The following is a 24,716-nucleotide window of genomic DNA, read 5'->3' on the forward strand; positions in this document are numbered from 1 at the left end:
TAAAGATCCTGGGTGATTGTTACTACTGTGTATCAGGCCTACCAGAGTCTCTCCCCCACCACGCAGGCAACTGTGTCAAGATGGGACTGGACATGTGTGAGGCCATCAAGTAAAACACCAGCTCTCTGCTTTCACACACACACACTTAACACACACAAACACACATACAACACACACACACAAACGTACATACAGTTGAAGTCGGAAGTTTACATACACCTTAGCCAAATACATTTAAACTCAGTTTTTCACAATTCCTGACATTTAATCCAAGTAAAAATTCCCTGTTTTAGGTCAGTTAGAATTACCACTTTATTTTAAGAATGTAAAATGTCAGAAGAATGTTTCGGGTAGCCTTCCACAAGCTTCCCACAATAAGTTGAGTGAATTTTGTCCCATTACTCCTGACAGAGCTGGTGTAACTGAGTCAGGTTTGTAGGCCTCCTTGCTCGCACACCCTTTTTCAGTTCTGCCTGAAAAATGTTCTATAAGCTTGAGGTCAGGGCTTTGTGATGGCCACTCCAATACCTTGACTTTGTTGTCCTTAAGCCATTTTGCAACAACTTTGGAAGTATGCTTGGGGTCATTGTCAATTTGGAAGACCCGTTTGCGACCAAGCATTAACTTCCTGACTGATGTCTTGAGATGTTAGTTCAATATATCCACATACAGTGCCTTGCGAAAGTATTCGGCCCCCTTGAACTTTTCGACCTTTTGCCACATTTCAGGCTTCAAACATAAAGATATAAAACTGTAATTTTTTGTGAAGAATCAACAACAAGTGGGACACAATCATGAAGTGGAACGAAATTTATTGGATATTTCAAACTTTTTTAACAAATAAAAAACAGAAAAATTGGGCGTGCAAAATTATTCAGCCCCCTTAAGTTAATACTTTGTAGCGCCACCTTTTGCTGCGATTACAGCTGTAAGTCACTTGGGGTATGTCTCTATCAGTTTTGCACATCGAGAGACTGACATTTTTGCCCATTCCTCCTTGCAAAACAGCTCGAGCTCAGTGAGGTTGGATGGAGAGCGTTTGTGAACAGCAGTTTTCAGTTCTTTCCACAGATTCTCGATTGGATTCAGGTCTGGACTTTGACTTGGCCATTCTAACACCTGGATATGTTTATTTGTGAACCATTCCATTGTAGATTTTGCTTTATGTTTTGGATCATTGTCTTGTTGGAAGACAAATCTCCGTCCCAGTCTCAGGTCTTTTGCAGACTCCATCAGGTTTTCCTCCAGAATGGTCCTGTATTTGGCTCCATCCATCTTCCCATCAATTTTAACCATCTTCCCTGCCCCTGCTGAAGAAAAGCAGTCCCAAACCATGATGCTGCCACCACCATGTTTGACAGTGGGGATGGTGTGTTCAGGGTGATGAGCTGTGTTGCTTTTACGCCAAACATAACGTTTTGCATTGTTGCCAAAAAGTTAGATTTTGGTTTCATCTGACCAGAGCACCTTCTTCCACATGTTTGGTGTGTCTCCCAGGTGGCTAGTGGCAAACTTTAAACGACACTTTTTATGGATATATTTAAGAAATGGCATTCTTCTTGCCACTCTTCCATAAAGGCCAGATTTGTGCAGTATACGACTGATTGTTGTCCTATGGACAGAGTATCCCACCTCAGCTGTAGATCTCTGCAGTTCATCCAGAGTGATCATGGGCCTCTTGGCTGCATCTCTGATCAGCCTTCTCCTTGTATGAGCCGAAAGTTTAGAGGGACGGCCGGGTCTTCGTAGATTTGCAGTGGTCTGATACTCCTTCCATTTCAATATCATCGCTTGCACAGTGCTCCTTGGGATGTTTAAAGCTTGGGAAATCTTTCTGTATCCAAATCTAGCTTTAAACTTCTCCACAACAGTATCTCGGACCTGTCTGGTGTGTTCCTTGTTCTTCATGATGCTCTCTGCGCTTTAAACGGACCTCTGAGACTATCACAGAGCAGGTGCATTTATACGGAGACTTGATTACACACAGGTGGATTCTATTTATCATCATTAGTCATTTAGGTCAACATTGGATCATTCAGAGATCCTCACTGAACTTCTGGAGAGAGTTTGCTGCACTGAAAGTAAAGGGGCTGGATAATTTTGCACGGCCAATTTTTCAGTTTTTTATTTGTTAAAAAAGTTTGAAATATCCAATAAATTTCGTTACACTTCATAATTGTGTCCCACTTGTTGTTGATTCTTCACAAAAAATTACAGTTTTATATCTTTATGTTTGAAGCCTGAAATGTGGCAAAAGGTCGAAAAGTTCAAGGGGGCCGAATACTTTCGCAAGGCACTGTAATTTCCTCCCTCATGATGCCAACTATTTTGTGAAGTGCACCAGTCCCTTCTGCAGCAAAGCACCCCCACAACATGATGCTGCCACCTCTGTGCTTCACGGTTGGGATGGTGTTCTTCGGCTTGCAAGCCTCCCCCTTTCTCCTCCAAACATAACAATGGTCATTATGGCCAAACAGTTCTATTTTTGTTTAATCAGACCAGAGAACATTTCTCCAAAAAGTATGATCTTTGTCCCCATGTGCCATTGCAAACCGTAGTCTGGCTTTTTTATGGCGGTTTTGGAGCAGTGGCTTCTTCCTTGCTGAGTGGCCTTTCAGGTTATGTCGATATAGGACTCGTTTTACTGTGCATATATATACTTTTGTACCTGTTTCCTCCAGCATCTTCACAAGGTCCTTTGCTGATGTTCTGGGATTGATTAGCACTTTTCGCACCAAAGTACGTTAATTTCTAGGAGACAGAACGCGTCTCCTTCCTGAGCGGTATGACGGCTGTGTGGTCCAATGGTGTTTATACTTGCGTACTATTGTTTGTACAGATGAATGTGGTACCTTCAGGCATTTGGAAATTGCTCCCAAGGATGAACCAGACTTGTGGAGGTCTACAATTATTTTTCTGAGGTCTTGGCTGATTTCTTTTGATTTTCCCATGATGTCAAGCAAAGAGGCACTGAGTTTGAAGGTAGGCCTTAAAATACATCCACAGGTACACCTCCAATTGACTCAATTGATGTCAATTAACCTATCAGAAGCTTCCAAAGCCATGACATCTTTTTCTGGAATTTTCCAAGCTGTTTAAAGGCACAGTCAACTTAGTGTATGTAACCTTCTGACCCACTGGAATTGTGATACAGTGAATTATAAGTGAAATAATCTGTCTGTAAACAATTGTTAGAAAAATTACTTGTGTCATGCACAAAGTAGATGTCCTAACCGACTTGCCAAAACTATAGTTTGTTAATAAGAAATTTGTGGAGTGGTTGAAAAACGAGTTTTAATGACTTCAACCCAAGTGTATGTAAACTTCCAACTTCAACTGTATGCACTACCAGACACACGCACACACACTCATGCATGAGCACATGCACACACAAACACAGGCATGTAGTCATGTACAAACACACACACACTCATACGCAGGCACATAGACACGTACAAACACACACACTCACACACAAGCCTCTATCCCAGCCAGACTGGGTCTCAGCTGTGTGTGAGCTGTAGTGCAAATACAATGTGAAATAGTGATGATAAACTAATCCTCTCTACTGCGCCAGTGGGCTAAACACACACACCACACACACACACACACACACACACACTACGCATTCACTCAGACAACCTTTGTCCTCAAACACACACACTCAAACTCAGAATAATTTTCACTCCATAGAAAAAGCAGAGGTTCATTTGAGGTTATACATTTTGACCTTAGGAAGGTGCGGGATGCTACTGGGGTTGACATCAATATGCGAGTCGGGGTGCATTCTGGGAACGTGCTGTGTGGCGTCATCGGCCTCCAGAAGTGGCAATACGATGTCTGGTCACATGATGTCACTCTAGCCAATCACATGGAGGCAGGGGGCGTGCCAGGGTAAGATCAACCAATAGGGGGTCTGCTGTTTCTTGAAATATTTCCCAAGACATATTTGCATTCACAAATCATTTGGCTTATGTTTATTAATCACCCTCCACCTCTTCCTTTCTCACCCTTCCTCCCTCTCTCCTCTCCCTCTTCTCTCTTCCCCCAGGCGTGTCCATATCTCCTCAGTAACATTGGAGCATCTGAAGGGCTCCTATAAGGTGGAACCAGGGGAGGGACAAAGCAGAGACTTTTACCTGAAGGAACACGAAGTCATCACCTACCTGGTCATCAACCCTAAGGTGAGACATGAGAATGTGGTCCAAACGTGGTCCAAACACAACCACAGATATAACATACTCTAAAAACTCACGTTTATAAACTACCGATTTATTGGGTATATACTACTGATTATAATACATAAAAACTGCATGAAGCTGTTTGCTTGAATTGAGAAATAGATCTTAGAGAAGATTAAAAAGGGGGGAAAAAAGTTATACTCCTCTGTCACAGAAGTTGTCATGTAGAGAAGAGGACCAAGGCGCAGCGGGATTGTGGACACTCATGTTTATTAAAGGAAACATGTAAAGCATCCACTTGAACAAAAAACAAAACAATAAACAGTACTTACAACGGTAACAGTGTGGCAGGCTCAAACCAACGCAGTGCACACAAACAACCACCCACAACCCCAAAGAAAACCACACACACCTATATAGGACTTCCAATCAAAGGCAACTCAACACACCTGCCTTCAATTGGAAGTCCCAATCACCCACACAACATTTAACAAATCAAATCAAATTTATTTTTATATAGCCCTTCGTACATCAGCTGATATTCTCAAAGTGCTGTACAGAAACCCAGCCTAAAACCCCAAACAGCAAGCAAAGCATGTGAAAGAAGCACGGTGGCTAGGAAAAACTCCCTAGAAAGGCCAAAAACCTAGGAAGAAACCTAGAGAGGAACCAGGCTATGAGGGGTGGCCAGTCCTCTTCTGGCTGTGCAGGGTGGATATTATAACAGAACATGGTCAAGATGTTAAAATGTTCATAAATGACCAGCATGGTCAAATAATAATAATCATAGTAGTTGTTGAGGGTGCAACAAGCACGTCCGGTGAACAGGTCAGGGTTCCATAGCCGCAGGCAGAACAGTTGAAACTGGAGCAGCAGCACGGCCAGGTGGACTGGGGACAGAAAGGAGTCATCATACCAGGTAGTCCTGAGGCATGGTCCTAGGGCTCAGGTCCTCCGAGAGAAAGACAGAAAGAGAGAAAGAGAGAATTAGAGAGAGCAGATTTAAATACACACAGGACACCGGATAAGACAAGAGAAATACTCCAGATGTAACAGACTGACCCTAGCCCCCCGACACATAAACTACTGCAGCATAAATACTGGAGGCTGAGACAGGAGGGATCAGAAGACACTGTGGCCCCATCCGATGATACCCCCGGACAGGGCCAAACAGGCAGGATATAACCCCACCCACTTTGCCAAAGCACAGCCCCCACACCACTAGAGGGATGTCTCCAACCACCAACTTACCGTCCTAAGACAAGGCCGAGTATAGCCCACAACGATCTCCGCCATGGCACAACCCAAGGGGGGGGCGCCAACCCAGACAGGAAGACCACGTCAGTGACTCAACCCACTCAAGTGACACACCCCTCCCATGGACGGCATGGAAGAACACCAGTAGGCCAGTGACTCAGCCCCTGTAAAAGGGTTAGAGGCAGAGAATCCCAGTGGAAAGAGGGGAACCGGCAAGGCAGAGACAGCAAGGGCGGTTCGTTGCTCCAGCCTTTCCGTTCACCTTCACACTCCTGGGCCAGACTATACTTAATCATAGGACCTACTGAAGAGATAAGTCTTCAGTAAAGACTTAAAGGTTGAGACTGAGTCTGCGTCTCTCACATTGGTAGGCAGACCATTCCATAAAAATGGAGCTCTATAGGAGAAAGCCCTACCTCCAGCCGTTTGCTTAGAAATTCTAGGGACAATTAGGAGGCCTGTGTCTTGAGACCGTAGCGTACGTGTAGGTATGTACGGCAGGACCAAATCGGAAAGATAGGTAGGAGCAAGCCCATATAATGCTTTGTAGGTTAGCAGTAAAACCTTGAAATCAGCCCTTGCCTTAACAGGAAGCCAGTGTAGGGAGGCTAGCACTGGAGTAATATGATCAAATTTTTTGGTTCTAGTCAGGATTCTAGCAGCCGTATTTAGCACTAACTGAAGTTTATTTAGTGCTTTATCCGGGTAGCCGGAAAGTAGAGCATTGCAGTAGTCCAGCCTAGAAGTAACAAAAGCATGGATTAATTTTTCTGCGTCATTTTTGGACAGAAAATTTCTGATTTTTGCAATGTTACGTAGATGGAAAAAAGCTGTCCTTGAAACAGTCTTGATATGTTCTTCAAAAGAGAGATCAGGGTCCAGAGTAACGCCGAGGTCCTTCACAGTTTTATTTGAGACAACTGTACAACCATCCAGATTAATTGTCAGATTCAACAGAAGATCTCTTTGTTTCTTGGGACCTAGAACAAGCATCTCTGTTTTGTCTGAGTTTAAAAGTAGAACGTTTGCAGCCATCCACTTCTTTATGTCTGAAACACAGGCTTCTAGCGAGGGCAATTTTGGGGCTTCACCATGTTTCATTGAAATGTACAGCTGTGTGTCGTCCGCATAGCAGTGAAATTTAACATTATGTTTTCGAATGACATCCCCAAGAGGTAAAATATATAGTGAAAACAATAGTGGTCCTAAAACGGAACCTTGAGGAACACCGAAATGTACAATTGATTTGTCAGAGGACAAACCATTCACAGAGACAAACTGATATCTTTCCGACAGATAAGATCTAAACCAGGCCAGAACTTGTCCATGTAGACCAATTTGGGTTTCCAATCTCTCCAAAAGAATGTGGTGATCGATGGTATCAAAAGCGGCACTAAGATCTAGGAGCACGAGGACAGATGCAGAGCCTCGGTCTGACGTCATTAAAAGGTCATTTACCACCTTCACAAGTGCAGTCTCAGTGCTATGATGGGGTCTAAAACCAGACTGAAGCGTTTCGTATACATTGTTTGTCTTCAGGAAGGCAGTGAGTTGCTGTGCAACAGCTTTTTCTAAAATGTTTGAGAGGAATGGAAGATTCGATATAGGCCGATAGTTTTTTATAATTTCTGGATCAAGATTCGGCTTTTTCAAGAGAGGCTTTATTACTGCCACTTTTAGTGAGCTTGGTACACATCCGGTGGATAGAGAGCCGTTTATTATGTTCAACATAGGAGGGCCAAGCACAGGAAGCAGCTCTTTCAGTAGTTTAGTTGGAATAGGGTCCAGTATGCAGCTTGAGGGTTTGGAGGCCATGATTATTTTCATCATTGCGTCAAGAGATATAGTACTAAAACACTTTAGTATCTCCCTTGATCCTAGGTCCTGGCAGAGTTGTGTAGACTCAGGACAATGGAGCTTTGGAGGAATACCCAGATTTAAAGAGGAGTCTGTAATTTGCTTTCTAATGATCATGATCTTTTCCTCAAAGAAGTTCATAAATGTATTACTGCTGAAGTGAAAGCCATCCTCCATTTGCGAAGGCTGCTTTTTAGTTAGCTTTGCGACAGTATCAAAAAGAAATTTCGGATTGTTCTTATTTTCCTCAATTAAGTTGGAAAAATAGGATGATCGAGCAGCAGTGAGGGCTCTTCGATACTGCACGGTACTGTCTTTCCAAGCTAGTCGGAAGACTTCCAGTTTGGTGTGGCGCCATTTCCGTTCCAATTTTCTGGAAGCTTGCTTCAGAGCTCGTGTATTTTCTGTATACCAGGGAGCTAGTTTCTTATGACAGATGTTTTTCGTTTTTAGGGGTGCAACTGCATCTAGGGTATTGCGCAAGGTTAAATTGAGTTCCTCGGTTAGGTGGTTAACTGATTTTTGTCCTCTGACGTCCTTGGGTAGGCAGAGGCAGTCTGGAAGGGCATCAAGGAATCTTTGGGTTGTCTGAGAATTTATAGCACGACTTTTAATGCTCCTTGGTTGGGGTCTGAGCAGATTATTTGTTGCAAACGTAATAAAATGGTGGTCCGATAGTCCAGGATTATGAGGAAAAACATTTAGATCCACAACATTTATTCCATGGGACAAAACTAGGTCCAGAGTATGACTGTGGCAGTGAGTAGGTCCAGAGACATGTTGGACAAAACCCACTGAGTCGATGATGGCTCCGAAAGCCTTTTGGAGTGGGTCTGTGGACTTTTCCATGTGAATGTTAAAGTCACCAAAAATTAGAATATTATCTGCTATGACTACAAGATCCGATAGGAATTCAGGGAACTCAGTGAGGAACACTGCATATGGCCCAGAAGGCCTGTAAACAGTAGCTATAAAAAGTGAGTGAGTTGGCTGCATAGATTTCATGACTAGAAGCTCAAAAGACGAAAACGTCACCTGCCACATCCTGACCAAGACTAACACAATACACCCTCTGCTGGTCAGGACGTGACAGTACCCCCCCTTCAAGGTGCAGACCCCGGGATGCACCTAAAAAAAGAAAAACACCAGAAAATCCCCAATACCCCAACAAACAATAACCCCTAACAAATAAGGGAGGGAAGGGAGGGTGGCTGCCGTGGCTGTGGCTCCACGGCTGTGCTACACCCTCCCTCCCCAACCCACCTATCATGGAGGTGGCTCAGGTGCAGGCCGTGGACCTCGCTCCACCCTCGGCGTCCCCCACTTTGATGGCGCCGATAGCTGCGCCGGGCAGACGGGCCACTCGGGCTGACCCTGGCAGACGGACCACTCGGGCTGGGCCGGGGGACAGGAGAGCCACTCGGGCTGGACCGGAGGGCAGGAGGGCCACTCGGGCTGGACCGGAGGGCAGGAGGGCCACTCGGGCTGGACCGGAGGGCAGGAGGGCCACTCGGGCTGGACCGGAGGGCAGGAGGGCCACTCGGGCTGGACCGGAGGGCAGGAGGGCCACTCTGGCAGTTCAGGGCAGTCTGGCCACTCTGGCAGTTCAGGGCAGTCTGGCCACTCTGGCAGTTCAGGGCAGTCTAGCCACTCTGGCAGAACCGGGCAGTCTGGCCACTCTGGCAGAACCGGGCAGTCTGGCCACTCTGGCAGAACCGGGCAGTCTGGCCACTCTGGCAGAACCGGGCAGTCTGGCCACTCTGGCAGAACCGGGCAGTCTGGCCACTCTGGCAGAACCGGGCAGTCTGGCCACTCTGGCAGCTTCTGACTAGCGGGCAGCTCTGGTGACTGTTGACTGGCGGGCAGCTCTGGTGACTGTTGACTGGCGGGCAGCTCTGGTGACTGTTGACTGGCGGGCAGCTCTGGTGACTGTTGACTGGCGGGCAGCTCTGGTGACTGTTGACTGGCGGGGCTGGGCTGACACACTAGACTCCTGATGCGTGGGGCTGGTATAGGACGTGCCAGCCTGGAGACACGCACCTCCATGCTAGTGCGTCTGGCGGGAAACACCGGACCGAAAGGGCGCTCTGGCGGTCTTGATTGCAGGGTTGGCATCCCCCCTTCCGGCTCGATGCTCACCTTGCCCTGGCACCTGCGGGGCGCTGGTACTGGGCGAACTGGGCTGTGCGTCCGTATAGGCGAGATGGTGCGTACCTCCGTGTAACATGGCGCCCTCCACCTCCTATGCACCTCCCTGTAGTCACGGGTAGCTGGCTTACGGCTCTTCCCTGGCCTGACCAAGCTACCCGTGTGCCCCCCCCAAAAAAAATCTTGGGGCTGCCTCTCGGGTTTCCTACCCAACCGTGTTCCAGCGTAACGTTCCCGATGGTTCATCTGTCCAGCTGCCTCCACTCTCCTGAGTGCCTCCACCTGTTCCCATGGGAGGCGATCCCTTCCGGCCAGGATCTCTTCCCAGGTGTAGGCTCCCTTGCCGTCCAGGACGTCCTCCCATGTCCATTCCTCCCTTTTTCTCTCCTGTCGCTGCTCCTTCCTCTTCCGCTGCTTGGTCCTGGTTTGGTGGGTGGTTCTGTCACAGAAGTTGTCATGTAGAGAAGAGGACCAAGGCGCAGCGGGATTGTGGACACTCATGTTTATTAAAGGAAACATGTAAAGCATCCACTTGAACAAAAAAACAATAAACAGTACTTACACCGGTAACAGTGTGGCAGGCTCAAACCAACGCAGTGCACACAAACAACCACCCACAACCCCAAAGAAAAACACACACACCTATATAGGACTTCCAATCAAAGGCAACTCAACACACCTGCCTTCAATTGGAAGTCCCAATCACCCACACAACATTTAACAAACACAAACCACCTGCCACATCCTGACCAAGACTAACACAATACACCCTCTGCTGGTCAGGACGTGACATCCTCTCCATTTTGATTGGTTCACCAGGCTGAGAGGCGGAGCCCCCACCTGTGTACGCGTTCTCGTTCTACATTGGACGGAGGGAAGATGAGGGCATCTGTCAGAATGACTCGATACCTGGAGTCGTGGGGGGCGGCAAAACCCTTTGCTAACCTGCACCACAGAGACAGCATGACTACTGACAATGGCAAGATTAACACTACTGTAAGTAAACACACACACACACACACACACACACACACACACACACACACACACACACACACACACACACACACACACACACACACACACACACACACACACACACACATACAAACACATTGAAACACACTCGTGTCCAGCCTCACCTTCTGTGATTGTGTGTTTCAGGATGTTCCAATGGGCCAGTATCACTACCAGAGAAGAGAGAGGTGAGACTTTACCCCTACAGATCAGTCATCTTTACTTTACACCAGACCACCAGACTTTACCCCTGCAGATCAGTCATCTTTACTTTACACCAGACCACCAGACTTTACCCCTACAGATCAGTCATCTTTACTTTACACCAGACCACCAGACTTTACCCCTACAGATCAGTCATCTTTACTTTACACCAGACCACCAGACTTTACCCCTGCAGATCAGTCATCTTTACTTTACACCAGACCACCAGACTTTACCCTACAGATCAGTCATCTTTACTTTACACCAGACCACCAGACTTTAACCCCTACAGATCCGTCATCTTTACTTTACACCAGACCACCAGACTTTACCCCTACAGATCAGTCATCTTTACTTTACACCAGACCACCAGACTTTACCCCTACAGATCAGTCATCTTTACTTTACACCAGACCACCAGACTTTACCCCTACAGATCAGTCATCTTTACTTTACACCAGACCACCAGACTTTACCCCTACAGATCAGTCATCTTTACTTTACACCAGACCACCAGACTTTACCCCTACAGATCAGTCATCTTTACTTTACACCAGACCACCAGACTTTACCCCTACAGATCAGTCATCTTTACTTTACACCAGACCACCAGACTTTACCCCTACAGATCAGTCATCTTTACTTTACACCAGACCACCAGACTTTACCCCTACAGATCAGTCATCTTTACTTTACACCAGTCATATCTTAAGAACCTGACACCAAACAGGATATAATATTGATCAACATACTCATATTGTTGGCATCGCTGTACTATAGGTTCTGTATACAGAAAATTGCTTGTCGTTATTGTTCGCATATCAAAAGGTATTAAAGAAGGGTTTGATCATTCAGGCCTAACCTTGGTTTAATGTTATTACTGTTATGTTATTGGTTGTGTTGAACAATACACTAGTTGACAATAGTTGATATCACTATTTCCTGTGTCGAGACTGTCTACCCATCTGAGTAATATTGTTCTCTCATCCTCCTCCAGGAATAGATCTATCTATAGACACCAACCTATGGCTCCTTTCTACACCACTATAGATTCCATTACAGATGTAGGATCTTAGTTTGAGCCAGTTTGCTACAGCAGGAAAATAATCCTGCAGCAACAGGAAATGTGAATTATTATGTGGATTTTCTTTTAGGGGTTGCTAAAAAAATGTCGTAAGGGAAAATCAAGTCTGAAATTTCAAAGTGGAAATTACAAACTTCAGAAGCTTTTTTAAACCTGAAATGCACTACAATTTTTACATTTCCTTCATTGCAGGAAAGTTCTTCTGGAACAGGGTGATCAAATTAAGATCCTAGATCGGTACATGATTCCCATTCATTACAGGTCATCCTCTCTCCTTGTAGGGCTATCTATGTTTGTCCTTGAGTATGCTGTATCTTGTTCTTCTCCTCAGGACTAAATCTCAGAAGAGACGGTTTGAAGAGGAACTGGAAGAGAGGATGATCAGAACCATCGACGGCATCAACTCACAAAAGTTAGTACGACTACACACCTGCTTTATTTATAGAACAGTGACAGCCATGTTGTTGTTATGCATCATCAAGTGTGGTAGGTGCTTCACATTGGTGGTAGATGAGGTGAATTCCCCACCTTACTAACTAAAGCTCTTTGAGACCTAGTGAAAAGCCTGCTGTATAATCCATTCATTATCATTTGTATGAAGCACTTAGTTCACTACCTTCTATGTGACAAGTGGATTTACGTTAAATTCAATTCAATTCAGGAGTGCAGATACTTAAAGAGCAACATAAAATAACAGACGAAACAATAGTTATTAAAAACATGACGTGTAATGGGGGAAAAAAACGTCCCAAATGCATCGAAATGATGTTTGGAAGGGAGGAAATTCCGAGGTGTCTTGTTTAATATCACTGATGGATTGCTAGTGTCTGTGTGAACCGCTGTCTGAGTGTCTCTGTGTTCTCTTCTCTGTAGGCAGTGGCTGAAGTCTGAGGACATCCAGAGGATCTCACTGTTCTTTCACAACAAGACTCTGGAGAAGGAGGTGCTGTAGGACAACAACACTGCAGTTCAGTCAAATGCAAATGAAATTGAAAAATGAAAATGTCATATTCTGCCAGTGGCCCACTGCTGCCCCAGACAAAAATGCAGTGACTCCATAAAAAAAAAGAAAGACGATTGCTGTGGAAGTTACAATGTGTTAGAGAGTTAGAATGTGTTAGAGAGGTAGAATGTGTTAGAGAGTTAGAATGTGTTAGAGAGTTAGAATGTGTTAGAGAGTTAGAATGTGAAGTTACAGTAAAAAATTGTTCATTTTGACCATCACCTGTTGACCGTGTGTGTTGATGTCCCCAGTATCGAGCTACCACTCTGCCAGCCTTTAAATACTACGTCACCTGTGCCTGTCTCATCTTCTGCTGCATCTTCATAGTGCAGATACTGGTCCTGCCCAAGTAAGTCTGGACCCTACATAGTAGACTACATAGTACACTACATAGTACGGATACAGTACTTGTCCTGTGCATCTGTACTCTTCACAGTACCTTTCATAGTACTCTTCATGGTACCCACCTGTTGAATACTACTTAGCATACAATCTGCATAGTATGGTCTTATAGTAGCCCTCTTAGTGGGAATACTAGATGTGCTAAAAGCCATTCAAGTCAGTGTTCTTTTCTCTATAAAAACCCAGAACTTTGCAATTACAGTGTCAGGAGACGGAATACATCTTTGATCGATTGAGTCTCACATCAATAAGGTCCCCAATTGCAGCTGCAAATGATACGCCTTAAGATACAGCAATTAAGAGTGAGAAAGAAAGAAAGAAAGAAAAAGAAAGAAAGAAAGAAAGAAAGAAAGAAAGAAAGAAAGAAAGAAAGAAAGAAAGAAAGAAAGAAAGAAAAAGAAAGAAAGAAAGAAAGAACGAACGAATGAACGAAAACACAGATGAAAAGATATGAATAACGTCCGATGGTTAGAATGTGAATCAAAAGGAGTCTGAGATGTCGATGATGATGATGAAGATTACTTTGATGATGACAAGGATAATGATGATGATAAATTCTCGTTATGAAAGGAAAAAAGGTCCAATGCACTGCGTCATCATTTAGTTACAGAGCCAGGAGAGGTAGAGCCATAGACAGAGATACTCTAGCATCTGAAAGCATCATTGATTTTCTCATTCAGACTAACGTCTCTTCCATTTAGACATGACATCATCATTTTATGACGCACCTAAATCAGCCGTCTACTTGGCTAACTCCTTTTAGAAAATATAAACTGTATTCAGGAAATATAGGCCTGCCCTACTGCATAATAGGGGGAAGTATGTAGTACTTAGTGGAAGTGGGTCGCAGTTCACTGGTTCCAATTCAAATACATTATCGTTTTACTGCTCTCTATAGTTCCCATCTGGAGGTAGTTAACACATTGTGTGTGTGTGTGTGTGTGTTACAGAACAGCAGTGTTGGGGATCTCCTTCGGCATGTCTTTCCTCCTTTTAGCTCTGATCTTGGTCATATGTTTCTCTAGCCACATCTTGGTAAGTTGCACACAAACACGTACACACTATTTATTAGAGTACCCACATCATCTACTCCTTTCTCTTCATACCTCTTCTCTCTCTCTCTTGCTCTCTCTCGTTCTCTCTCTCTTGTTCTCTCTCTCTCGTTCTCTCTCTTGCTCTCTCTCTCTCTGTGTCTCTCTTGCACTCTCTCCCTGTCTCTCTCTCTCTCTCTCTCTCTCTCTCTCTCTCTCTCTCTCTCTCTCTCTGTCTATCTCTCTCTTTCTCTTGCTCTCTCTTCACTGTCTCTCTCTCTTGTTCTCTCTCTCGTTCTCTCTCGTTCTCTCTCACTCTCTCTCTCTCGTTCTCTCTCTGTCTCTATCTCTCTCTTGCTCTCTCTCTCTGTCTCTCTTGCACTCTCTCACTCTCTCTCTCTCATTCTCTCTCTGTCTCTATCTCTCTCTCTTGCTCTCTCTCTCTGTCTCTCTTGCACTCTCTCTCTCTCGGTCTCTCTCTCTCTCATTCTCTCTCTCTTGTTCTCTCTCTATCTCTCTTGCACTTTCTCTTGATCTCTCTCTCTCTCATTCTCTCTCTCTCTGAAATCAACAAAGCATGACAAGACTTTGCCTTTGTTTTGGTTTGTTTGTTCGTCAATTAGGGTGTGCAGGGTGAATGCGTGGTCTGTCGTATGATAATTTGTTAAAAAGCCAATTTGACATTTGCTCAGTACATTGTTTTCACTGAGGAAATGTACGAGTCTGCTGTTAATGATAATGCAGAGGATTTTCCCAAGGTTGCTGTTGACGCATGTCCCACGGTGGTTATTGGGGTCAAATTTGTCCTCACTTTTGTGGATTGGGATGATCAATCCTTGTTTCCAAATATTGGGGAAGATGCCAGAGCTAAGGATAATGTTAAAGAGTTTTAGTATAGCCAATTGTCTGTATATTTGATCATTTCATTGAGGATACCATCAACACAACAGGCCTTTTTGGGTTGGAGGGTTTTTATTTTGTCCTATAGTTAATTCAATGTAATTTGAGAATCCAGTGGGTTCTGGTAGTCTTTAATAGTTGATTCTAAGATTTGTATTTGATCATCTATATGTTTTTGCTGTTTGTTCTTTGTTATAGAGCCAAAAAGATTGGAGAAGTGGTTAACCCATACATCTCCATTTTGGATAGATAATTATTTGTGTTGTTGTTTGTTTAGAGTTTTCCAATTTTCCCAGAAGTGGTTAGATTCTATGGATTCTTCAATTACATTGAGCTGATTTCTGATGTGCTGTTCCTTCTTTTTCCATAGTGTATTTCTGTATTGTTTTAGTGATTCACCATAGTGAATCTCTGTCTCTCTTGCACTCTCTTGTTCTCTCTCTCTCTCTCTCTCTCTCTCTCTCTCTCTCTCTCTCTCTCTCTCTCTCTCAATGGGTCAGGCTGAATGAACGAGGTTGTCAGTGATGACCTTGGATTTACTGTTGAAACTGAAAATCCTGTCTATTGTATGCAAGTGTGGAACACACTGAGAGAGAGAGAGAGAAGTGGGAGGGGGAGAGAAGAGAGATGGATGAAGAGGGGGAGAGAGAGAGGAAGAACGAGCTGGGGAAGAGTCAGGGAAGAATAGAGAGGAATAGAGCGAGAGACACTTTAGACTTTCTGTCTTTATTAAATGAGCCATCTTCATTTGATTAAAAACACCATAGTAACCTCCCTGCACCCAGAGAGAAAGAGACAGGAAGATAGAGAGAGAAAGAGACAGGAAGATAGAGACAGAAAGAAACAGGAAGAAAGAGAGAGAAAGAGACAGGAAGATAGAGAGAGAAAGAGACAGGAAGATAGAGAGAGAAAGAGACAGGAAGATAGAGAGAGAAAGAGACAGGAAGATAGAGAGAGAAAGAGACAGGAAGATAGAGAGAGAAAGAGACAGGAAGATAGAGAGAGAGAGAGAAAGAGACAGGAAGATAGAGAGAGAAAGAAACAGGAAGATAGAGAGAGAAAGAGACAGGAAGATAGAGAGAGAAAGAGACAGGAAGATAGAGACAGAAAGAAACAGGAAGATAGAGAGAGAAAGAGACAGGAAGATAGAGAGAGAAAGAGACAGGAAGATAGAGAGAGAAAGAGACAGGAAGATAGAGAGAGAAAGAGACAGGAAGATAGAGAGAGAAAGAAACAGGAAGATAGAGGGAGAGAGAGAGGATGGTAGAGAGAGAAAGAAACAGGAAGATAGAGAAGGGAGAGAGAGGATGGTAGAGAGATAAAGAGACAGGAAGATAGAGAAGGGAAAGAGACAGGAAGATAGAGAGAGAAAGAGACAGGAAGATAGAGAGAGAAAGAGATAGGAAGATAGAGAAGGGAAAGAGACAGGAAGATAGAGAGAGAAAGAAACAGGAAGATAGAGAAGGGAAAGAGATAGGAAGATAGAGAGAGAAAGAAACAGGAAGATAGAGAAAGAAACAGGAAGATAGAGAGAGAAAGAGACAGGAAGATAGAGAGAGAAAGAGACAGGAAGATAGAGAAGGGAAAGAGACAGGAAGATAGAGAGAGAAAGAAACAGGAAGATAGAGAAGGGAAAGAGACAGGAAGATGGAGAGAGAAAGAAACAGGAAGATAGAGAAAGAAACAGGAAGATAGAGAGAGAAAGAGACAGGAAGATAGAGAGAGAAAGAGACAGGAAGATAGAGAGAGAAAGAAACAGGAAGATAGAGAGAGAAAGAGACAGGAAGATAGAGAGAGAAAGAGACAGGAAGATAGAGAGAGAAAGAGATAGGAAGATAGAGAGAGAAAGAGACAGGAAGATAGAGAGAGAAAGAGACAGGAAGATAGAGAGAGAAAGAGACAGGAAGATAGAGAGAAAGAAACAGGAAGATAGAGAAGGGAAAGAGACAGGAAGATGGAGAGGGAAAGAAACAGGAAGATAGAGAAAGAAACAGGAAGATAGAGAGAGAAAGAGACAGGAAGATAGAGAAGGAGAGAGAGGATGGTAGAGAGATAAAGAGACAGGAAGATAGAGAGAGAAAGAGACAGGAAGATAGAGAAGGGAAAGAGACAGGAAGATAGAGAGAGAAAGAGACAGGAAGATAGAGAGAGAAAGAGATAGGAAGATAGATAAGGGAAAGAGACAGGAAGATAGAGAGAGAAAGAAACAGGAAGATAGAGAAGGGAAAGAGACAGGAAGATGGAGAGAGAAAGAAACAGGAAGATAGAGAAAGAAACAGGAAGATAGAGAGAGAAAGAGACAGGAAGATAGAGAGAGAAAGAGACAGGAAGATAGAGACAGAAAGAAACAGGAAGATAGAGAGAGAAAGAGACAGGAAGATAGAGAGAGAAAGAGACAGGAAGATAGAGAGAGAAAGAGACAGGAAGATAGAGAGAGAAAGAGACAGGAAGATAGAGAGAGAAAGAGACAGGAAGATATAGAGAGAGAGAGAAAGAGACAGGAAGATAGAGAGAGAAAGAAACAGGAAGATAGAGAGAGAAAGAGACAGGAAGATAGAGAGAGAAAGAGACAGGAAGATAGAGACAGAAAGAAACAGGAAGATAGAGAGAGAAAGAGACAGGAAGATAGAGAGAGAAAGAGACAGGAAGATAGAGACAGAAAGAGACAGGAAGATAGAGAGAGAAAGAGACAGGAAGATAGAGAGAGAAAGAGACAGGAAGATAGAGAGAGAAAGAGACAGGAAGATAGAGAGAGAAAGAGACAGGAAGATAGAGAGAGAAAGAGACAGGAAGATAGAGAGAGAAAGAGATAGGAAGATAGAGAGAGAAAGAGATAGGAAGATAGAGAGAGAAAGAGACAGGAAGATAGAGAGAGAAAGAGACAGGAAGATAGAGAGAGAAAGAGACAGGAAGATAGAGAGAGAAAGAGATAGGAAGATAGAGAAGGGAAAGAGACAGGAAGATAGAGAGAGAAAGAGACAGGAAGATAGAGAGAGAAAGAGACAGGAAGATAGAGAGAGAAAGAAACAGGAAGATAGAGAAGGGAAAGAGACAGGAAGATGGAGAGAGAAAGAAACAGGAAGATAGAGAAAGAAACAGGAAGATAGAGAGAGAAAGAGACAGGAAGATAGAGACAGAAAGAAACAGGAAGATAGAGAGAGAAAGAGACAGGAAGATAGAGAGAGAAAGAGACAGGAAGATAGAGAAGGGAGAGAGAGGATGGTAGAGAGAGAAAGAAACAGGAAGATAGAGAAGGGAGAGAGAGGATGGTAGAGAGATAAAGAGACAGGAAGATAGAGAGAGAAAGAGACAGGAAGATAGAGAAGGGAAAGAGACAGGAAGATAGAGAGAGAAAGAGACAGGAAGATAGAGAGAGAAAGAGACAGGAAGATAGAGAGAGAAAGAGACAGGAAGATAGAGAGAGAAAGAGACAGGAAGATAGAGAGAGAAAGAGATAGGAAGATAGAGAAGGGAAAGAGACAGGAAGATAGAGAGAGAAAGAAACAGGAAGATAGAGAAGGGAAAGAGACAGGAAGATGGAGAGAGAAAGAAACAGGAAGATAGAGAAAGAAACAGGAAGATAGAGAGAGAAAGAGACAGGAAGATAGAGAGAGAAAGAGACAGGAAGATAGAGACAGAAAGAAACAGGAAGATAGAGAGAGAAAGAGACAGGAAGATAGAGAGAGAAAGAGACAGGAAGATAGAGAAGGGAGAGAGAGGATGGTAGAGAGAGAAAGAAACAGGAAGATAGAGAAGGGAGAGAGAGGATGGTAGAGAGATAAAGAGACAGGAAGATAGAGAGAGAAAGAGACAGGAAGATAGAGAAGGGAAAGAGACAGGAAGATAGAGAGAGAAAGAGACAGGAAGATAGAGAGAGAAAGAGATAGGAAGATAGAGAAGGGAAAGAGACAGGAAGATAGAGAGAGAAAGAGACAGGAAGATAGAGAGAGAAAGAGACAGGAAGATAGAGAGAGAAAGAGACAGGAAGATAGAGAGAGAAAGAGACAGGAAGATAGAGAGAGAAAGAGACAGGAAGATAGAGAGAGAAAGAGACAGGAAGATAGAGAGAGAAAGAGACAGGAAGATAGAGAGAGAAAGAGACAGGAAGATAGAGAGAGAAAGAGACAGGAAGATAGAGAGAGAAAGAGACAGGAAGATAGAGAGAGAAAGAGACAGGAAGATAGAGAGAGAAAGAGACAGGAAGATAGAGAGGAAAGAGACAGGAAGATAGAGAGAGAAAGAGACAGGAAGATAGAGAGAGAAAGAGACAGGAAGATAGAGAGAGAAAGAGACAGGAAGATAGAGAGAGAAAGAGACAGGAAGATAGAGAGAGAAAGAGACAGGAAGATAGAGAGAGAAAGAGACAGGAAGATAGAGAGAGAAAGAGACAGGAAGATAGAGAGAGAAAGAGACAGGAAGATAGAGAGAGAAAGGAGACAGGAAGATAGAGAGAAAGAGACAGGAAGATAGAGAGAGAAAGAGACAGGAAGATAAGAGAAGGAAGAAGAGAGAGAAGAGAACAGGAAGATAGAGAGAGAAAGAGACAGGAAGATAGAGAGAGAAAGAGACAGGAAGATAGAGAGAGAAAGAGACAGGAAGATAGAGACAGAAAGAGACAGGAAGATAGAGAGAGAAAGAGACAGGAAGATAGAGAGAGAAAGAGACAGGAAGATAGAGAGAGAAAGAGACAGGAAGATAGAGAGAGAAAGAAACAGGAAGATAGAGGGAGAGAGAGAGGATGGTAGAGAGAGAAAGAAACAGGAAGATAGAGAAGGGAGAGAGAGGATGGTAGAGAGATAAAGAGACAGGAAGATAGAGAGAGAAAGAGACAGGAAGATAGAGAAGGGAAAGAGACAGGAAGATAGAGAGAGAAAGAGACAGGAAGATAGAGAGAGAAAGAGATAGGAAGATAGAGAAGGGAAAGAGACAGGAAGATAGAGAGAGAAAGAAACAGGAAGATAGAGAAGGGAAAGAGATAGGAAGATAGAGAGAGAAAGAAACAGGAAGATAGAGAGAGAAAGAGACAGGAAGATAGAGAAGGGAAAGAGACAGGAAGATAGAGAGAGAAAGAAACAGGAAGATAGAGAAGGGAAAGAGACAGGAAGATGGAGAGAGAAAGAAACAGGAAGATAGAGAAAGAAACAGGAAGATAGAGAGAGAAAGAGACAGGAAGATAGAGAGAGAAAGAGACAGGAAGATAGAGAGAGAAAGAAACAGGAAGATAGAGAGAGAAAGAGACAGGAAGATAGAGAGAGAAAGAGACAGGAAGATAGAGAGAGAAAGAGATAGGAAGATAGAGAGAGAAAGAGACAGGAAGATAGAGAGAGAAAGAGACAGGAAGATAGAGAGAGAAAGAGACAGGAAGATAGAGAGAGAAAGAAACAGGAAGATAGAGAAGGGAAAGAGACAGGAAGATGGAGAGGGAAAGAAACAGGAAGATAGAGAAAGAAACAGGAAGATAGAGAGAGAAAGAGACAGGAAGATAGAGAAGGGAGAGAGAGGATGGTAGAGAGATAAAGAGACAGGAAGATAGAGAGAGAAAGAGACAGGAAGATAGAGAGAGAAAGAGACAGGAAGATAGAGAAGGGAAAGAGACAGGAAGATAGAGAGAGAAAGAGACAGGAAGATAGAGAGAGAAAGAGATAGGAAGATAGATAAGGGAAAGAGACAGGAAGATAGAGAGAGAAAGAAACAGGAAGATAGAGAAGGGAAAGAGACAGGAAGATGGAGAGAGAAAGAAACAGGAAGATAGAGAAAGAAACAGGAAGATAGAGAGAGAAAGAGACAGGAAGATAGAGAGAGAAAGAGACAGGAAGATAGAGACAGAAAGAAACAGGAAGATAGAGAGAGAAAGAGACAGGAAGATAGAGAGAGAAAGAGACAGGAAGATAGAGAGAGAAAGAGACAGGAAGATAGAGAGAGAAAGAGACAGGAAGATAGAGAGAGAAAGAGACAGGAAGATAGAGAGAGAAAGAGACAGGAAGATATGAGAAGAGAAAGAGACAGGAAGATAGAGAGAGAAAGAGACAGGAAGATAGAGAGAGAAAGAGACAGGAAGATAGAGACAGAAAGAAACAGGAAGATAGAGAGAGAAAGAGACAGGAAGATAGAGAGAGAAAGAGACAGGAAGATAGAGAGAGAAAGAGACAGGAAGATAGAGAGAGAAAGAGACAGGAAGATAGAGAGAGAAAGAGACAGGAAGATAGAGAGAGAAAGAGATAGGAAGATAGAGAGAGAAAGAGATAGGAAGATAGAGAGAGAAAGAGACAGGAAGATAGAGAGAGAAAGAGACAGGAAGATAGAGAGAGAAAGAGACAGGAAGATAGAGAGAGAAAGAGATAGGAAGATAGAGAAGGGAAAGAGACAGGAAGATAGAGAGAGAAAGAGACAGGAAGATAGAGAGAGAAAGAGACAGGAAGATAGAGAGAGAAAGAAACAGGAAGATAGAGAAGGGAAAGAGACAGGAAGATGGAGAGAGAAAGAAACAGGAAGATAGAGAAAGAAACAGGAAGATAGAGAGAGAAAGAGACAGGAAGATAGAGACAGAAAGAAACAGGAAGATAGAGAGAGAAAGAGACAGGAAGATAGAGAGAGAAAGAGACAGGAAGATAGAGAAGGGAGAGAGAGGATGGTAGAGAGAGAAAGAAACAGGAAGATAGAGAAGGGAGAGAGAGGATGGTAGAGAGATAAAGAGACAGGAAGATAGAGAGAGAAAGAGACAGGAAGATAGAGAAGGGAAAGAGACAGGAAGATAGAGAGAGAAAGAGACAGGAAGATAGAGAGAGAAAGAGACAGGAAGATAGAGAGAGAAAGAGACAGGAAGATAGAGAGAGAAAGAGACAGGAAGATAGAGAGAGAAAGAGATAGGAAGATAGAGAAGGGAAAGAGACAGGAAGATAGAGAGAGAAAGAAACAGGAAGATAGAGAAGGGAAAGAGACAGGAAGATGGAGAGAGAAAGAAACAGGAAGATAGAGAAAGAAACAGGAAGATAGAGAGAGAAAGAGACAGGAAGATAGAGAGAGAAAGAGACAGGAAGATAGAGACAGAAAGAAACAGGAAGATAGAGAGAGAAAGAGACAGGAAGATAGAGAGAGAAAGAGACAGGAAGATAGAGAAGGGAAAGAGATAGGAAGATAGAGAGAGAAAGAAACAGGAAGATAGAGAGAGAAAGAGACAGGAAGATAGAGAAGGGAAAGAGACAGGAAGATAGAGAGAGAAAGAAACAGGAAGATAGAGAAGGGAAAGAGACAGGAAGATGGAGAGAGAAAGAAACAGGAAGATAGAGAAAGAAACAGGAAGATAGAGAGAGAAAGAGACAGGAAGATAGAGAGAGAAAGAGACAGGAAGATAGAGAGAGAAAGAAACAGGAAGATAGAGAGAGAAAGAGACAGGAAGATAGAGAGAGAAAGAGACAGGAAGATAGAGAGAGAAAGAGATAGGAAGATAGAGAGAGAAAGAGACAGGAAGATAGAGAGAGAAAGAGACAGGAAGATAGAGAGAGAAAGAGACAGGAAGATAGAGAGAGAAAGAAACAGGAAGATAGAGAAGGGAAAGAGACAGGAAGATGGAGAGGGAAAGAAACAGGAAGATAGAGAAAGAAACAGGAAGATAGAGAGAGAAAGAGACAGGAAGATAGAGAAGGGAGAGAGAGGATGGTAGAGAGATAAAGAGACAGGAAGATAGAGAGAGAAAGAGACAGGAAGATAGAGAGAGAAAGAGACAGGAAGATAGAGAAGGGAAAGAGACAGGAAGATAGAGAGAGAAAGAGACAGGAAGATAGAGAGAGAAAGAGATAGGAAGATAGATAAGGGAAAGAGACAGGAAGATAGAGAGAGAAAGAAACAGGAAGATAGAGAAGGGAAAGAGACAGGAAGATGGAGAGAGAACGAAACAGGAAGATAGAGAAAGAAACAGGAAGATAGAGAGAGAAAGAGACAGGAAGATAGAGAGAGAAAGAGACAGGAAGATAGAGACAGAAAGAAACAGGAAGATAGAGAGAGAAAGAGACAGGAAGATAGAGAGAGAAAGAGACAGGAAGATAGAGAGAGAAAGAGACAGGAAGATAGAGAGAGAAAGAGACAGGAAGATAGAGAGAGAAAGAGACAGGAAGATATAGAGAGAGAGAGAAAGAGACAGGAAGATAGAGGAGAGAGAAGAGACAGGAAGATAGAGAGAGAAAGAAACAGGAAGATAGAGAGAGAAAGAGACAGGAAGATAGAGACAGAAAGAAACAGGAAGATAGAGAGAGAAAGAGACAGGAAGATAGAGAGAGAAAGAGACAGGAAGATAGAGAGAGAAAGAGACAGGAAGATAGAGAGAGAAAGAGACAGGAAGATAGAGAGAGAAAGAGATAGGAAGATAGAGAGAGAAAGAGATAGGAAGATAGAGAGAGAAAGAGACAGGAAGATAGAGAGAGAAAGAGACAGGAAGATAGAGAGAGAAAGAGACAGGAAGATAGAGAGAGAAAGAGATAGGAAGATAGAGAAGGGAAAGAGACAGGAAGATAGAGAGAGAAAGAGACAGGAAGATAGAGAGAGAAAGAGACAGGAAGATAGAGAGAGAAAGAAACAGGAAGATAGAGAAGGGAAAGAGACAGGAAGATGGAGAGAGAAAGAAACAGGAAGATAGAGAAAGAAACAGGAAGATAGAGAGAGAAAGAGACAGGAAGATAGAGACAGAAAGAAACAGGAAGATAGAGAGAGAAAGAGACAGGAAGATAGAGAGAGAAAGAGACAGGAAGATAGAGAAGGGAGAGAGAGGATGGTAGAGAGAGAAAGAAACAGGAAGATAGAGAAGGGAGAGAGAGGATGGTAGAGAGATAAAGAGACAGGAAGATAGAGAGAGAAAGAGACAGGAAGATAGAGAAGGGAAAGAGACAGGAAGATAGAGAGAGAAAGAGACAGGAAGATAGAGAGAGAAAGAGACAGGAAGATAGAGAGAGAAAGAGACAGGAAGATAGAGAGAGAAAGAGACAGGAAGATAGAGAGAGAAAGAGATAGGAAGATAGAGAAGGGAAAGAGACAGGAAGATAGAGAGAGAAAGAAACAGGAAGATAGAGAAGGGAAAGAGACAGGAAGATGGAGAGAGAAAGAAACAGGAAGATAGAGAAAGAAACAGGAAGATAGAGAGAGAAAGAGACAGGAAGATAGAGAGAGAAAGAGACAGGAAGATAGAGACAGAAAGAAACAGGAAGATAGAGAGAGAAAGAGACAGGAAGATAGAGAGAGAAAGAGACAGGAAGATAGAGAAGGGAGAGAGAGGATGGTAGAGAGAGAAAGAAACAGGAAGATAGAGAAGGGAGAGAGAGGATGGTAGAGAGATAAAGAGACAGGAAGATAGAGAGAGAAAGAGACAGGAAGATAGAGAAGGGAAAGAGACAGGAAGATAGAGAGAGAAAGAGACAGGAAGATAGAGAGAGAAAGAGATAGGAAGATAGAGAGAGAAAGAGACAGGAAGATAGAGAGAGAAAGAGACAGGAAGATAGAGAGAGAAAGAGACAGGAAGATAGAGAGAGAAAGAGACAGGAAGATAGAGAGAGAAAGAGACAGGAAGATAGAGAGAGAAAGAGACAGGAAGATAGAGAGAGAAAGAGACAGGAAGATAGAGAGAGAAAGAGACAGGAAGATAGAGA

The 24,716-nt window shown here is 43.4% G+C and overlaps 1 protein-coding gene across 2 annotated transcripts in view; it reads left to right on the forward strand.

Annotated features, from left to right (window-relative positions):
• adcy2b (adenylate cyclase 2b (brain)) overlaps positions 1-24,716 on the forward strand; it is a 132,922-nt gene that overhangs the window by 54,291 nt on the left and 53,915 nt on the right. For both annotated transcript variants that reach the window (XM_014177944.3, XM_045709582.2), the window contains exons 7-15: positions 1-109; positions 3,736-3,894; positions 4,052-4,184; positions 10,263-10,439; positions 10,608-10,648; positions 12,080-12,160; positions 12,622-12,691; positions 13,003-13,100; positions 14,104-14,188. The exon at positions 1-109 is cut by the window's left edge and continues 19 nt beyond it. In XM_014177944.3, coding sequence (XP_014033419.1) covers positions 1-109; positions 3,736-3,894; positions 4,052-4,184; positions 10,263-10,439; positions 10,608-10,648; positions 12,080-12,160; positions 12,622-12,691; positions 13,003-13,100; positions 14,104-14,188 — 953 coding nt within the window. The remainder of the gene's footprint in view (positions 110-3,735; positions 3,895-4,051; positions 4,185-10,262; positions 10,440-10,607; positions 10,649-12,079; positions 12,161-12,621; positions 12,692-13,002; positions 13,101-14,103; positions 14,189-24,716) is intronic.

This window comes from Salmo salar, chromosome 27 (genome assembly GCF_965601325.2).
Source record: "Salmo salar chromosome 27, fSalSal1, whole genome shotgun sequence".
NCBI classification, from domain to species: Eukaryota; Metazoa; Chordata; class Actinopteri; order Salmoniformes; family Salmonidae; genus Salmo; species Salmo salar.